We start from the raw sequence: 15,703 nt of genomic DNA, 5'->3' as shown, positions 1-15,703 counted from the left end.
GACCGACTACTGAAATGACTAACAAGAAGTCGACATCAGTCAATTAAAAAGCAGCTTTCTCGAGCTTCTCGGCACTCGTTTCAACCTGGCGACTCCCATTTCAGACTACGCTTGAAAAATATGTTTACACAGTTCTTGATTGAGATTTTGAAAACTGAACAAACGAACATTACGGAATGTCTAATATATGGTTGAGATTGTATGGCAGTGCTTCCCACATACTGTGCAACGCCTCTTTCGTTCAAATATTTATCCAACAGAAGCAAGAGGCAGACAATAATATTGACGGAATCAGTCGTACGGGCCGTAACTGTCGTTCGGAATACTCCGTGTTACCGTTTTCGAGATTGCATGATTAGAAAACATATTCCGACTGTCACTTTCACGATCTGGTAAGTGATGCTTTGATTGATCGGATGAAAGGTCGTTCTGACGATACCTGTAATGAGATGTCCTTAGATCTTTGTTTAGCAATAGCGGGAACGAAGATCTGATTTTAATGAGATTGGCTTGTGGAGAAAGTGGGGTAGCCTAGTAGTTCAATGTTCGCTTGCCGAAAAACTGGGTTTGATTCCCCACATGTGTATAATGTGTGAAGCCTATTTCTGGTGTTCCCCGCCATGTTATTGCTGGAATATTGCTAAAAGTGGCTTAAAACCATACTCACTCACTCACTTCTTTGGTTTGCTACTATAAAATTACTGGTGTTGGAATCGCTCATTGTGCCTGCTTAATGTAGCTAGCATTGAGAAGTAAGTCTTCAACAGTGACATGGATGACAGTGATATGTCCTTGTAACTTAGTGGATAGTTCTATTCCCTGTGTCTAGCTCAAGGTTGCCAATTTCTTTTGAAGCAGCTGTGAAAAAAATCTTTTCTGAATTTCTAGAAAAATGGGGTTTCTGGACAAAATGGATTTCACTATAGATTGTGAGACTGTCAGGCTCTGACCTGTCATGCATGATATGGACTCCATTCCACCAAGAGATCTAAGCGCTGAGACGGTCGTGACTTTCATGCTTCAACATGCAACAGTATGAGATTGCTTTGTTGAGTCGAGGACTTGGCTACAGGCCTGTTGAAGATGACACTGAGTGAGTGAGTGGGTGGGTGGGTGGGTGGGTGGGTGCGTGGGTGAGTTTTAAGCTATTTGTAGCAGTATTCCAGCAATATCACAGGAGGGGAAAAGAAATGGGCTTTGCACATTGTAGCCATGTAGGGAATAAAACCTGGGCTTTCGGTGTGACGAGTGAACGTTTTAACCACAAGACTGCCCAGCCATCTCCATTCAGTCCACTTGATGAAGATGAAAATGTCCTGAAACAATAAGATATTAATATTGATTTTTTTTGTGTGCAGATGATGGGGTAGCCTAACAAGCATAAAACAAAATGGGGAAAAAAGAGTTAAAAATTACATGTCCAGTGGTTTTTATGCTTTCAGAACTCACCAGGGAAGAGGAAATAAAACAAATCCCAGATTTTTACTTTAATATTTAACATTTGGTTTGGAAATATGAACTGCTGCCAGTCTAGTTCTGCGTATGACGCCCATGCTTGGTGTCCCCTGTGGCTGTGGCTGAAGTATTGCCAAGAGAGGTGTTAACTCACTGTATGTCCATGTTTCAGGGAATAAGGCCAGGCCCCCAACAGACTACAGGGAGGAGGAGCAGACTGTTGCCGATGGTGAGTCCAGTTCATGCATGCCTTGTGCCCCGTGCCCCGTGCTTCCATTTTTCAAGTGTTACTGCAAGTTTGACATCTCCTCTGAAATTACAAGGCCTTTGTAGCAGAAACATTGCATGAGCGATCTTATATATTATCTTGTCTTATCTGCTTGCAGGGTTTTGATCCCGTGTTAAACATGGCCGCAGTGGCAGCCATATTGAGAAACCCATTAATAGCTATTAATCAGCTATTTGTTTTCATCATTTATCATCCAAAACTGGCTCCCCCCAGAGATATTGCTTGGATTAGATCAAGCGATATCTACACTGTAGATATCGCTGCAATAAAATTACATCACAATGCTTTGCAGACCATTGTGACATCACTCGTTACCATGACGTCACATTCAAATGACGTCACTAATGGCTCTGCTACTGAAGCTGTTAGCAGTACTCTTTACACTGAAGACACTGCTAATTAATGTCTACAAATTGAAAAAGTTGGAAGAATGATGTAGGATGATAAATAAAATCTCACCCTTGTGTCTTTTGATATCAAATATATTAACACTTGTTGATAAAAGTGGCAAAAATCCTCGGCAAGCCTCGGAATTTTTCCACTTATCAACTTGTGTTGATATATTTGATATCAAAAGACACTCGGGTGAGATTCTCTATATTGGACCCACAACGAGAAATGGGTATAAAATCACAATTTGACTTTTCATTATATGTTAAAACTACAGTATCTTCCACACACAAAAATACAATTCACAAGCTTCGATTCATTTTATTACAGAGATATATGACATCAAACATTTGGACCCATTTTCTGACTTATAACTGTTTATGCAATAATTTTATTATTTAGACATAATATCTGATGAATTGAAAAAAGATATGTTGCTGATAGGTTTTGAAATCCTGTTTACGACCTAACGAGACAAAGAGTAAGATATTTTTGTACAGTCAACACACATTGCGATCCTCATTGAAATAAGTTGACGTTAAATGTCTTATGACGTCACAGCACAATTATTTCCCAGCATCCATAAGGTCCCTTTTCTCCTGGTGGGTCACAGGGGCGGTCGGGTAGCCTAGTGGTTAAAGCGTTCGCTCGTCACGCCGAAGACCCGGGTTCGAATCCCGAAATGGGTACAATGCATGAAGCCCATTTCTGGTGTTCCCCGCCGTGATATTGCTGGAATATTGCTAAAAGCGGCGTAAAACCATACTCACTCACTCACTCACTCCTGGTGGGTCACACTTGTTGAACATTTGGCACAGGTGTAGTTTGTAGATAGTGAGAAGGTGGTGTCACCAGATTGTCAATGCTGTCATAAGCAGTGATAAGTTAAGTAATGCAAAATTGGAAAACCATATCTTAGAACTCACCGCACAATAACCTGCCACAACGTTTAGATACTTCCCCACTTCAGACAATCTTCATGAAGTGCAGTGGCTGACATGAGTTTTTTTCATATGGTTGGTATGGAAACCAAACTTGATTTTCAACTAAATGGTTTGCATTGGGGATTGAACCCATGAAGATCCGGGGTAAAATAGGTCTTCAGCAACCCATGCTTGCCATAAAAGGCGACTATGCTTGTCGTAAGAGGCAACTAACGGGATCGGGTGGTCAGGCTCGCTGACTTGGTTGATGCTTGTCATCGTACCCCAATTGCGTAGATGGATGCTCATGATGTCAATCACTGGATTGTCTGGTCCAGACTTGAGTATTTACAGACCGCCTTCATATAGCTGGAATATTGCCGAGTGCGGCGTTTAACAACAAACAAACAAAAACACATGTGCACATATGTCCTCCAGTGTCAAACCGAACTCCCTCACTCACTCTTCCTGTTCCCCAGGCTCCCCGTCCACCTCCGCCAGTGACAAGTCCAGCATTGCTGACCGGGACCCCCACCATGAGGTCTCCCTGTCCCCCAAGAGCTCCAGCTCCTACGGTCTCTCGTCCATGTGCCTTGATAGCAGGGTCGACTCGAGCAAGATTGGGCTGAAAATGGGTCACGGTGAAGGTAACACCGCAACGTTAATGAAAGACTGGTTGGCCAAATGTGGGCCAAGCAAAGATGGGAAGGAGGTCAAAGATGGTGAAGATTTAACCCACAAAAGCTCCATTACTGGTAGGCTACTTCTTCTAATGATTTGAGGCCCGTGAAGATCCGGGGTAGAATAGGTCTTCAGCAACCCATGCTTGCGTAAAAGGCAACTATGCTTGTCGTAAAAGGCGACTAACAGGATCGGGTGGTCAGGCTCGCTGACTTGGTTGATGCATGTCATCGGTCCCAATTGCGTGGATCGATGCTCATTTTGTCAATCACTGGATTGTCTGGTCCAGACTCAATTATTTACAGATCGCCGTCATATAGCTGGAATACTGCTGAGTGCGGCGTTAAACAACAAACCAAACCAAACCAAATCTAATGATTTGAACTTTGAGATTATTTTGTTATTATGTAACAAAAAAAACTCTTCCCAATCCTGTGATGTTACTCGAATAACAACCTTCTGATCCCTGGTTGGATGTCTTGTCCACATGACAAAGAGGTTCACCCAGGATGTCATCTGTGGGATGACTCCCCACCCAGCTACATACTCCCCCATCAACAGAAGGCATGTCAGAGGTCAATTTATCTGCTGGCCCATTGGCCCGTGGTCAGTTAAAATTACAAAGGGCTTGCTGAATCGTAAATAAGATGGCCCATTTGGCCAGTCAAAATTACACCCCTTCTCCGTGTTTATTTAATTTTTTAATTGGACACTGCTCAATGAGAAAATATTTAGTGGGGATTAGGTCGAGTGAATGGTTACTCCGAGAAAGATACATGTCGATTATTTCGGTAGAATGACATTTTGTAATGTGTACAAAAGCATGGTTATTTTCTCATAAATCACCACAAAATGAGGCAAATGGAAGCCAAGATTTAACCATAAGAGTGCAGGAATAGGCAGGAATAGGCTTTTTAGGGGTGATTTCAGAGCCACACTATGTGGCTACGCGGCCTCCACCACTTAATTGTAGGTGAGTTAGTTTGTAGAAGGTCCAGTAGCTTTTAGAAGGAGCAAGCCCTGCTGGCTACATTCAGATTTGTTGTTAAATCTATCCCTGCAGGAACCAGACTGCATGGTAGGGGACTGATATTTATTTTGCTGGATTTGACCGTCTGGTCATACACATTGTCCACTTGACCAAAGATGTTAAGTCAGGAATCTGGCACTGTAAGGATGCCATCTGTGGGATGACTCCACACACTGCTACACTCAGATCCCATGTCCAATGAGACCCGTGAAGATTCCGGGGTAGAATAGGTCTTCAGCAACCCATGCATGCCGTAAAAGGCGACTATGCTTGTCATAAAAGGCGACTAACGAGATCGGGTGGTCAGGCTCGCTGACTTGGTTTGATGCATGTCATCGATCCCAATTGCGTGGATCCATGCTCATGATATTAATCACTGGATTGTCTGGTTCAGACTCGATTATTTTACAGACCGCTGTCATATAGCTGGAATATTGCTGAGTGCGGCGTTAAACAACAAACAAACAAACAAACAAACAAACAAACAAACCATGTCCAATGAGAATGGTGCTTCTGTTTTCAGATATGTTTACAGAGTCTTACTTTAGTTTTTTTTATATTATCCCCTGCCACAAAGTGGAAGGGGGATATCGGAATGGGTGCTGTCCAACCGTCCTTCTGTCCATCCATCACATTTTGTTTCCAGAGCAGAACTCAAAAACCATAAAAGATAATTATCTTAACCAAACTTGTCACATAGATAGGTCTGGTGGTAACGAATTTGACTTAGACTGAAAATGGCGATATTGTCGGGGGATATGAGTATTTCATGTTTGCTTTGTTGGATTTTTAACGGCATACTCAGCAATATTCCAGCTACGTAATCAAAATTTGACCCGGCAATCCAGTGATTGATCTCATGGGCATCAATCTACACAATTTGGATACGATGACATAATCCCTCAACTTACCTAGCCTGACCACCTGATCTGTTAGACACCTCTTATGACAAGTATTGTTTGCAAGGGATCCATAGTGTTACCCATATTCCCCCCGGATCCTCACTTTAGCACATCATGCTTGCTGTAAGAGCCAATTAAAAAGGGGTAAAGTTGGTCAGACTCTTGTCTAATAGCATGTCATCATTCCCTGATGCTTTGGATCTTCGTCCATGTTTCCAGTCACTGGTTCACAGGGTCCAAACTATATTATTTAAGGGCAGTAATGAGATAGAATATTGCTCACTGCAGCGTTTAACAACTCATATAAGAAGTTTTTGAATGGAATACCGGTCTTGTGAAATGCTATTACATGTTTTCTGCTGTATAACCTATGTCTCACCAGTACTGCATACACTGCCTATATGGTCTTCTAAACATGGCCTTGATCCATCTTCTCCACTGCACAACTCATTGCCAATGGCTGCAAAATTGCTAATGGAGATATCAGCTTTCTTCACTCACCCTTAAAAAGGTGACCCTTTCTCAGAACAGCAAAATATCCCAACATATAAAAAAAATTGAAAAAAAGAAAAATTGAAAAAAATTTGCATAGGATTAACTAGCCAAACATAGAGACTATGTAGGCTACTGGATGTGGTTGTCTGTGATACACTGTTTCCCAGGTGATGAAGGGGAGACAACTCAGTCATCCGCTGATGGGAGGTTGACTCCGACTTTCTCTGACCGCTCCAATTCCAGAGATGGGGTGCTCAGTGATATTCTCGGCTCTGAAATCCCGTTCTCCCCTGTGCTGTCTACTGCCGATGCATGTTCCAATTCCGACCTGGAAATAATTTCTCTTGCGTCCACAGCTGGTGCAAAGTCTAGGGACAGTTGGTCTCAGGACTCCCAGTGTGAAGGTCATGAAACTCAGTTGATCAAATGTGTAGCCACAATAGACAAGTCTATTGGCCAGAGTAGTGAGTGTGACAGTGTGGCTAAGAAATCGGACATGGACGTTGAGGATGTTGCGGAAGAAGCTGCTGATGGAGGCGCTGCGTCTTCCGTCGCCTACCCAGGCCCAAGTCACCAGAGTATGAACACTACAGAAGACAGTTCTGAGAATGATAGTGTTATTAATATATCAGACAGTGTGGATGGTTTATCTGACAGTGTCATCAACATTCAAGACACACCAGTCAGGAAGGACATCGGTGTGATAGACATTTCTGATATTGTTGAATTGGAGTCACCCAGGCGACTACCTCAGTTGTTGGACTCTGGTTTCGGAAGCTCTCGGAAGGTTTCTCATTCTTCAGATGTGCCGCTTGACCCGCTTGACCTCAGTGTGACAGACATGGACGATACAGACACTAGCAATACTGAAGAAGATGCAGGTGATGGAACTCATCTGAAAGCTGTAGACAGGCTCCAGACGTCCGATTCTGGGAATCAGATGAAACGTGAAGACGTCACTGACATCCCCACAGCTGCCTCTTCTGAAATCATAAAGCATGAAAGCCTAACTACCTCAAAGCAGCCTGGTTGCTTCAAAGAAACCATGAACCTAAACGACCAAGTGTTGGTCTCAGATAATATGAAAATGGAGCAAGATGTTCAACAGAGAATTGCCAAGAAACCAAATCAAGTTGCCGAATCTTCAAAGACCAGTGGAAAAAGTTCATCATGTGTCATAGTTGAGTCTGAGTCAGAATCCGAGTTTTACATCAGCTCCTCAGAGTCAGATGACCTGGAGGATTCCAGTGAGCAGATGGCGTCTGCTTCCACGTCTGCTTCAGTGTCTGCTTCCACGTCTGCTTCAGTGTCTGCCTCCACATCTGCTTCAGTGTCTACATCCACGTCTGCTTCTTTGGGGCAAGATCCTAGGCTGAAAGTTGCCGTTCAGATAGCGCAGGTTTCATCAAGTTCTCCAGACGTTGTGTTTCTGGGGAAGCGGGAAGCTCTCCCTCCTCAAGTCCTGCCCGTACAGTCCAGCCAAGCGGCGGCAACTTGTGACACTGTGAACTACAAGGAGCTGAAACATAGGTATCAGAGGATGAAAAATATAAAGAAACAATTTGAATTGTTGCCTGAGAAAACAAAGGCAGATCCTGTGTACTGTAAAAGGATTCACGAAACCTGTGAGCAGCTGAAAAGGGAAATACGAAAACAAAGACATGCCCGGCGGAAAAAGGTAGAGAAATATATCAAATCTTTAAAAGTGCACAAAATTGATATAGTTGATGGTTCAACTTTACGGGTCACCAATAAAAGAACTGACAAATCAGCTGACCGAGGATCTGTTCCAGCCTCACATACTACAGAGGCACATCAAGTTAATAATTCGCAATCAAGTTCTGCGCTGTCTTTTATGAAAATAATAGGAGAAGCTAGAAAACTTCTCACTGGAAAAGATAGCACAGAATCAAGGAGGCTGAGACCATCTTCACAAAAGTCCCTCCTGCAGCCATATTTGTCACTCAACACCACAGTCACGACTTGCACCACAGTCACGACCTGCACCACAGTCGTCTCAAGACTGTTAAATACATTAATCCCTCAGAATGTGTGGAATCCATCACTGCCCAATGTTGCGTCTGCTACCACAGGACCTAAAGTGGCAACAGGTACAACAGGACCTAAAGGGCTGACAAGTACCACGGGGCCCAAAATTCTGGTGGGTTCTGATGCTTTAGGTAGCACCTCTCCCTCTCTAGGCATTCCTCCTGCAGTACTGGCAAACCTTACCAAGGCCCCGGCTAATGTAAGCAAACCTCCAAGTGTATCTCATGTCCAATTGATAACTGTTCCTACAGCAACAACAGCCACAACAACAACAGCAGCAACACCCCCTACTTCAACAGCAAAGTCAAAGGAACTGGACGCAGAACTTCAGCAAGTGGTAAGAGCCTTAACTTTATTCAGTATCCACTTTTCAGTTAAGTGATCATTTTAATTTCAAGCTGAAAGACAAGTTATTTTGTCAGCCATGAAATATCTTGTCTTTACTGTTACTTACCAACTTCTGACACGTAAAGATCCGGGATAGAATAGGTCTTCAGCAACCCATGCTTGCTGTAAAAGGCGACTATGCTTGTCATAAGAGGCAACTAAAGGGATCGGGTAGTCAGGCTTGCTGACTTGCTTGATGCATGTCATCGATCCCAATTGCGTAGATCGATGCCCATGATGTCAATCACTGGATTGTCTGGTCCAGATTCGATTTATTTACAGCTATGTATTTTTCAATCCCGAAGATCCGGGATAAAATACGTCTTCAGCATAATCAGCAACCCACCCGTGAAGATCAGGATAGAATAGGTCTTCAGCAACCCATGCTTGCTGTAAAAGGCGACTATGCTTGTCGTAAGAGGCAACCAATGGGATCGGGTGGTCAGACTCGCTGACTTGGTTGATGCAATTGCGTGGATCGATGTTCATGATGTCAACCACTGGATTGTCTGCTCCGCCGTCATATAGCTGGAATATTGCTGAATGTGGCGTTAAACAACAAACAAACAAACAAACTTCTAAAAATGACAATAAAAAATGACTGTAACCATGGTAACAGTGAGTCTTGTTTGTAGATCTCCATCTTCCCGGATGTAGAAGTGAAGTGGGCCATGACGAAACTAAAGAGCTTGAGTGCCAAGCATCCAGATGACTTCCTCCTACGCATATGCTCTACAATGGCCGACGATGGCTACCAACGAAACCAGGGCCAATCAAAGAACAAGCCAAAAGGAAAAGGAAAAGGGAAGCACAAGTCTGTGAATGTTCGAGGGACGCTTGGTAAAATCAAGTCATCACAGAGGTATGCAGATGTTTTGTCTGAAATAGGAGAAGAGGAAAAAGTACGTCTTCAACGGAAACGTCAGTCCGAGGAGCTGATGGAGACAGAAGTACCTCCAAAGCTGAAAATTGTAAGTTTGTCTCAGCTGGAGCTGTGAACTCATGTGTTGACAGGTGTGATATCTGCTCTACATGTGTAGTACAATTATTCCTTTTATTCCGGGGGGCGGTCGGGCAGCCTGGTGGTTAAAGCGTTCGCTCGCCACGCCGAAGAGCCGGGTTCGATTCCCGACATGGGTACAATGTGTGAAGCCCATTTCTCGTGTCCCCCGCTGTGATGTTGCTTAAATATTGCTTAAAGCGGCCTAAAACCATACTCACTCACTCATTTTATTCCGGGTGACACAGGGCCCATCATCTTAGGCACATGAAGTCGCTGTGTAGAATTATTATTGGAGGTTTGTCAGCACCATACCCGTGCTTGTGGGTTTCAACCAAATCTGGGACTCATCACTTCGGGCTTTCCTCCAACGCAGTGTGCAAAATAAGTAGCCTGTGGCTGCCTTCTTTATTTCTGGCTAGTGAAAATGAAACCGACAACTGGCTGAGGTCATTAGTAGTTGACAGCATACTGCAGGACTCACATAGCAGAACAGTGTCTGAAACATGATGCATATACAACAGACAGGTGCCCCTCTCGACACAGGCCGAGGTCACCGCTTTGAACAGTGTTTAATTAGATTATGACTTATTGAGCATTTCATGTGGAAGGAAATCCCAAAGTTTTGCAAGTCTTAGTTGTTTATCACTGTGGTATGGTGCAGACAAACCTAGTAATATAAACAGTACAAATCAGTATTCAAAACCACGATCATAGGATTCTGGCATGCCTAAGGGACACAACTCTGCACAGTGAATTGCGGTGCCTTGAAAGAATGGAACAACCATGCCCCCTGTCATGAAGTATCATTCTTATTTTGAAAGTCTTGAAATTACATCCGTGTCATGAAAATACGATCTTGGGAAAGTTGAAAGTTGTTAAAACACTTACTTGTCAGCCCTCAGCCTAGTGAATGTTTTGGAAAATTTTCATCCTGAGTGGCGAGTGCTATGTGAAACTTGTGTCAATGAAATGTTATTCTACTTTTTCAGATGACTGATGGGATAGCGACAGAAACAGTCTCAAAGGGAGACAACAAAGATGATGTTGAAGCAAGGGAGACAAATCAGTCAGGTATGTACAAGGGGTACCAGACATGTTGGAGTCTGCATACATAGAACTAAACAAAAGCTTAATTATTTTTTAAAAGTCTGCAGTTCAGAATATTTGGTCTCTCTCCCTGTGTTTTAGAAGGTCAAATTCTGGTCTCTCAAACAGCCCTCCACGGCAGCAAACAACTCTTTGGCACTGCTAAATCTCTGACCACCCAGTTGGTTTCAAATTTGAAAACACATGGTCGTGGGTAAGGATGTGTTGAAGAGGTGGTTGGTGTCAAAGTTCATATCCACATTCCCATACAGCAGCCATTGCAAAATGACTGTACCCATGAAGATCCAGTGTAAAATAGGTCTTAAGCAACCTGGCTTGCCGTTATAGGCAACTTTGCTTGTTGTAAGAGGCAACTAATAGGATCGGGTGGTCAGGCTCACTGAAACGAAATGTTGTGTTCCTCATAAGAAAGAAGTTGACATCCATCAATTCTCTTCCTTAGGTGGGTTAAGTTTGGTATTATTCCTACATATTCTCACAATCCTCTCATCGATTATCTGTACCTTTTCTCCCAATACAGATTGTCATATCTCTCCCACTTCTGGGTGCGTTTGTTTGGCCACTGCGTTTATCTGCGTACCCCAGCTACATCTTTGGGGGACAACTCACTAGACACTTCCCTTTAAAAAATAACGTTGTCCAATTTACGACGTCATCAGGTTAAGAGTGCATGTTCGAATCTCGAATGACGTCATGACAGAACAATGTTTTATCATGAAATAAACCCTGCTTTGTTCTTTATTGTTCTTTGCGATTTATCTCGTAGCTATCTTGTACGAGGGGTGTTCATTAAAGATTTCCCCTGATCCACTTCCGATGGACCTAGTGGAATGAAACTTGGCATAGATATTATTCTTTCTCCACATAGGAACCACCAAGAGTTACACACTTCTCCCATCGTTTCATGCAACTATGGAGACCTCACTTGTAAAAGCCCTCATTTTGCGTCTCAAACCAGGACTTGACTTCAGAAATCAGTGTTTCATCATCTGTGAAACATTTTCCCTTCAAAAATGACTTCATGGTTGGAAAGAGGTGGAAGTCAGATGGTGTAAGGTCAGGAGAGTAAGGAGGATGTGGAAGGATTTCATAGCCACAGGACCGCGCTTCTGTCTGGGCAACATGAGAGTTGTGTACTGGAGCATTGTCTTGCAGGAGACGGACACCCTTGGTCAGCATGCCACGCCTCTTAAGCTTGATAGCGTCCCGCAATTTCCGCAGCAGTGAAGAATAATAAGCTCCTGTAATTGTGGTACCCTTTGCCAAGAAATCCATCATCACTACTCCGTGCTGGTCCCAAAACACAGTGAGTATGACCTTGCCTGCAGAGGGTTGGACACGTGCCTTCTTTGGGGGTGGTGACTCCACATGCTTCCATTGCATCGACTGATCTTTAGTCTCAGGATCATAGTGATGGACCCATGTTTCATCCTGTGTGATAAGTCTGTCAAAAAAGTTTGCCTGGTTTTTTTGGCACATGTCCAAAAGATCCTTTGAGCAATTGACTCGTTCCTGCTTTTGGAAAGGTGTGAGCAACCTGGGAATCCATCGTGCAGACACCTTATGCATGTTCAAATTGTCATGGATGATTTTTTCCACAGACCCTACACTGATCTTGACATCTTGTGCTAACTGGCGAACAGTTATACGTCAGTCTGCCAAAATGGATAGTGTCCTCATCAATGGCTGAATGGGGGCGACCAGGAATGGCAGCTGTTTCCACAGATGTCCGACCACACTTGAACTGGCGATGCCAGTGTTTAACAACGTCATATGATGGGGCATCTTCCCCATAAGTTGCTTTCATTTCATCGAAAGTTTCTTTTGGTGTGCGACCTTTCAAATATAAAAACCTAATCACTGCTCGGTATTCTACTGGCTCCATTGTCACACCCTACTCGATCATAACACCTATAAAAGTGGTAAGATTAATAGTTCGGTGCTGCAAATTCAGACATAACCCATAGATACATGTATCATTACACATGTGAAATTTCAACCAAATATGATAACCCTAAGTGGTTTAGGGGAAATCTTTAATGAACACCCCTCGTATATCTGGATAACAGGCATTAGAGGTGGTGACTCGCGTGGCCTTCATTTCATCTGATAGCATTCTGGGTACAATGTGTGAAGCCCACTTCTGGTGTCCCCTGCCGTGATATTGCTGGAATGTTGCTAAAAGTGGCGTAAAACCATACTCACTGACTCACTCACTCACTCTGACAGCATTCAAGGAGCACATTGTGGCAGACCTTTGACATCTGCAGATGTTCATGAAGGATTCTATTGGGGAAGTCTGTTGTCTTCTCTAACGCTTGGAGTGTAATGTGCCTATTGTTCTGTACTACGTTCTGGACAGCATCAAAGCTTCCTTTTGTGGAGGGGCGGTCTGGTAGCCTAGTGGTTAAAGCATTCGCTCGTCACGCCGAAGACCCAGGTTCGATTCCCAACATGGGTACAATGTGTGAAGCCCATTTCTGGTGTCCCACGCCGTGATATTGCTGGAATATTGCTAAAAGTGGCGTAAAACCATACTCACTCACTCACTCCTTTTGTGGAGCTTGTGGTGGTTGACCAGAACAGGGTGTCATCTTCCTGACTTTCTCTCTCAGGGTGAAATTCCTTCACCAACATATAGTTGTGACATATGATGTGAAAGCCTCCCCACAAACAGCATGCCACAGTTCATCAGTATTCTTTGGGGATTTACCCTCTCGGGTAAACAGGTACACAGTCGTCTAAGGCTCCGCAAGTCGCTGTGCATGTTCGCTGTGAAACTTATGACTGTAGGTTTGAATCCTGGTTGGCCCCTATGTGAGTCCTGCAGTATGCTGTCAACTACCACTGACCTCAGTCCGTGTCGAGAGGGGCACCTGTCTGATGTATATACATTATGTTTCAGACACTGTACTGCGATGTGAGTCCTGCAGTATGCTGTCAACTACCACTGACCTCAGTCCGTGTCGAGTGGGGCACCTGTCTGATGTATATACATTATGTTTCAGACACTGTACTGCGATGTGAGTCCTGCAGTATGCTGTCAACTACCACTGACCTCAGTCTGTGTCGAGAGGGGCACCTGTCTGATGTATATACATTATGTTTCAGACACTGTGTTTCGCCTGCAATGTGAATCCTGCAGTATGCTGTCAACTACCACTGACCTCAGTCAGTGTCGGGAGGGGCACCTGTTGTGTCGGGCATGTATAGAGAAACAGGTCAAAGTTGTCCTCTCTCAGGAAATCGAGGTGAGGATGCTGTATGATAAAGGGCGTGTTTTCCGCCCTGATTTTAGCATGTATTCAAATAATTAACTTCTAAATTTTTTCGGCCGCCTCCGTGGTCTTGTGGTAGAGCGTCCGCCTGGAGAGCGGAAGGTCCGGGGTTCGATCCCCGGCCGCGTCATACCAAAAGACGTTAAAAAATGGTACTTGTTGCTACCCTGTCTGGCGCTCTGCATTAAGGGGCTAAAACAAGAACTGGTCAGCTCGGAGTCAATATACTGTGTCTGAGTGGGGTATTCATGTTAAACTGCGGCATGGTATCTCAGTGAACTAGCACTATAAATCGGCATCAGTCCGGACTAGTACAAGCAGCCACGCAAACACGTGCATGCACGTTGCTATATAAGTGCAATAATCCTGGATGCGACGTTGAACCCAATTTCACCTCACCTCTAAATATTTTCACTCACTACAACTTTAAGTAATTATTGTAATGACTGAAATATCACCTTGGGTCACAGGCTTGCTCATGCTGAAAAATCTTAAATGCTTTCCAAAACTTCTCATGTCTGCCTGTTTCACACATTCAAGTTAAACAATTTGTTTTGATGGTCCTATAAGCTCAATTTTAAAGTTTTAGAAAGGGATAATGCTAGCTTTTAGTCACAGGAATTGTTTCAGTGATTTCTCTCCAAATTTGTTTTACAATTGATTAACTGTTTCTAAAATGTAAAATATTTTTCATTGAATGTTTGCTGTGTTGTGAGATTGTCACATTTGATGTTCCATGGTTTTGTTTTCAGACCATCATAATTTGCCCTTTGAAGGACTGCAATAGTGAGATCCGGTTAAGTAAGTTCCCCCTAGACAGCCATTGGAACAACTGTAGAAATTCCTGTTCAGAAAAGATTCTCAGTCCCCTTGCGTGGGTGTATGAGATGCCTAAAATTGGGATTTGATGGACACTGTTGTTTCACTATTGTGGTACTGTTGTGGCACTATTGTGGCACTATTGTGGCACTACTGAGGCACTACTGAGGTACTATTGTGGCACTATTGTGGCGCTAGTCTGGTACTATTGTGATGATATTGTGTCACTATTGTGGTACTATTGTGACACTATTGTGGCACTATTCTGGTACTATTGTGACACTATTGTGACACTATTGTGGTACTATTGTGGTACTATTGTGACACTATTATGGTGCTATTATGGCACTATTGTGATTATATTGTGGCACTATTCTGGTACTATTGTGACACTATTATGGTGCTATTATGGCACTATTGTGATTATATTGTGGCACTATTCTGGTACTATTGTGACACTATTGTGACACTATTGTGGTACTATTGTGGTACTATTGTGACACTATTATGGTGCTATTATGGCACTATTGTGATTATATTGTGGCACTATTGTGGTACTATTGTGACACTATTGTGGTACTATTGTGGTACTATTGTGGCACTATTGTGGCACTATTTTGGCAAAATTCTGGTACTATTGTGATGATATTGTGTCACTACTGAGGCACTATTGTGGTACTATTGTAGCAGTATTGTGGCACCATTGTGGCGCTACTGTGGCACTATTGTGACACTATTGTGATGATATTGTGTCACTATTGTTGAACTATTGTCGTACTATATATATATGGCGATAATATTTTCAAAGTATAATGAGTATGGAAAGGCAGTTTTCATGACTTTATTTAGCATTGTGCCATGTTTAGTATTGCCTAGGTCCTGTAGATGCTTGGGA

At 43.3% G+C, this 15,703-nt stretch overlaps 1 protein-coding gene across 5 annotated transcripts in view; it reads left to right on the top strand.

Moving 5' to 3' along the window:
• LOC124144013 (streptococcal hemagglutinin-like) overlaps nt 1-15,703 on the top strand; it is a 46,560-nt gene that overhangs the window by 11,844 nt on the left and 19,013 nt on the right. For all 5 annotated transcript variants that reach the window (XM_048385769.1, XM_048385772.1, XM_048385770.1 and 2 more), the window contains 7 exons: nt 1,628-1,684; nt 3,537-3,812; nt 6,333-8,551; nt 9,237-9,572; nt 10,594-10,675; nt 13,823-13,962; nt 14,742-14,790. In XM_048385769.1, coding sequence (XP_048241726.1) covers nt 1,628-1,684; nt 3,537-3,812; nt 6,333-8,551; nt 9,237-9,572; nt 10,594-10,675; nt 13,823-13,962; nt 14,742-14,790 — 3,159 coding nt within the window. The remainder of the gene's footprint in view (nt 1-1,627; nt 1,685-3,536; nt 3,813-6,332; nt 8,552-9,236; nt 9,573-10,593; nt 10,676-13,822; nt 13,963-14,741; nt 14,791-15,703) is intronic.

Source organism: Haliotis rufescens, unplaced genomic scaffold, assembly GCF_023055435.1.
Source record: "Haliotis rufescens isolate VD_foot unplaced genomic scaffold, xgHalRufe1.0.p SCAF_6, whole genome shotgun sequence".
In the NCBI taxonomy this organism is placed as follows: domain Eukaryota; kingdom Metazoa; phylum Mollusca; class Gastropoda; order Lepetellida; family Haliotidae; genus Haliotis; species Haliotis rufescens.
The sequence above is the reverse complement of the archived record's forward strand: the minus strand, read 5'-3'. Positions and strand labels throughout refer to the sequence as shown.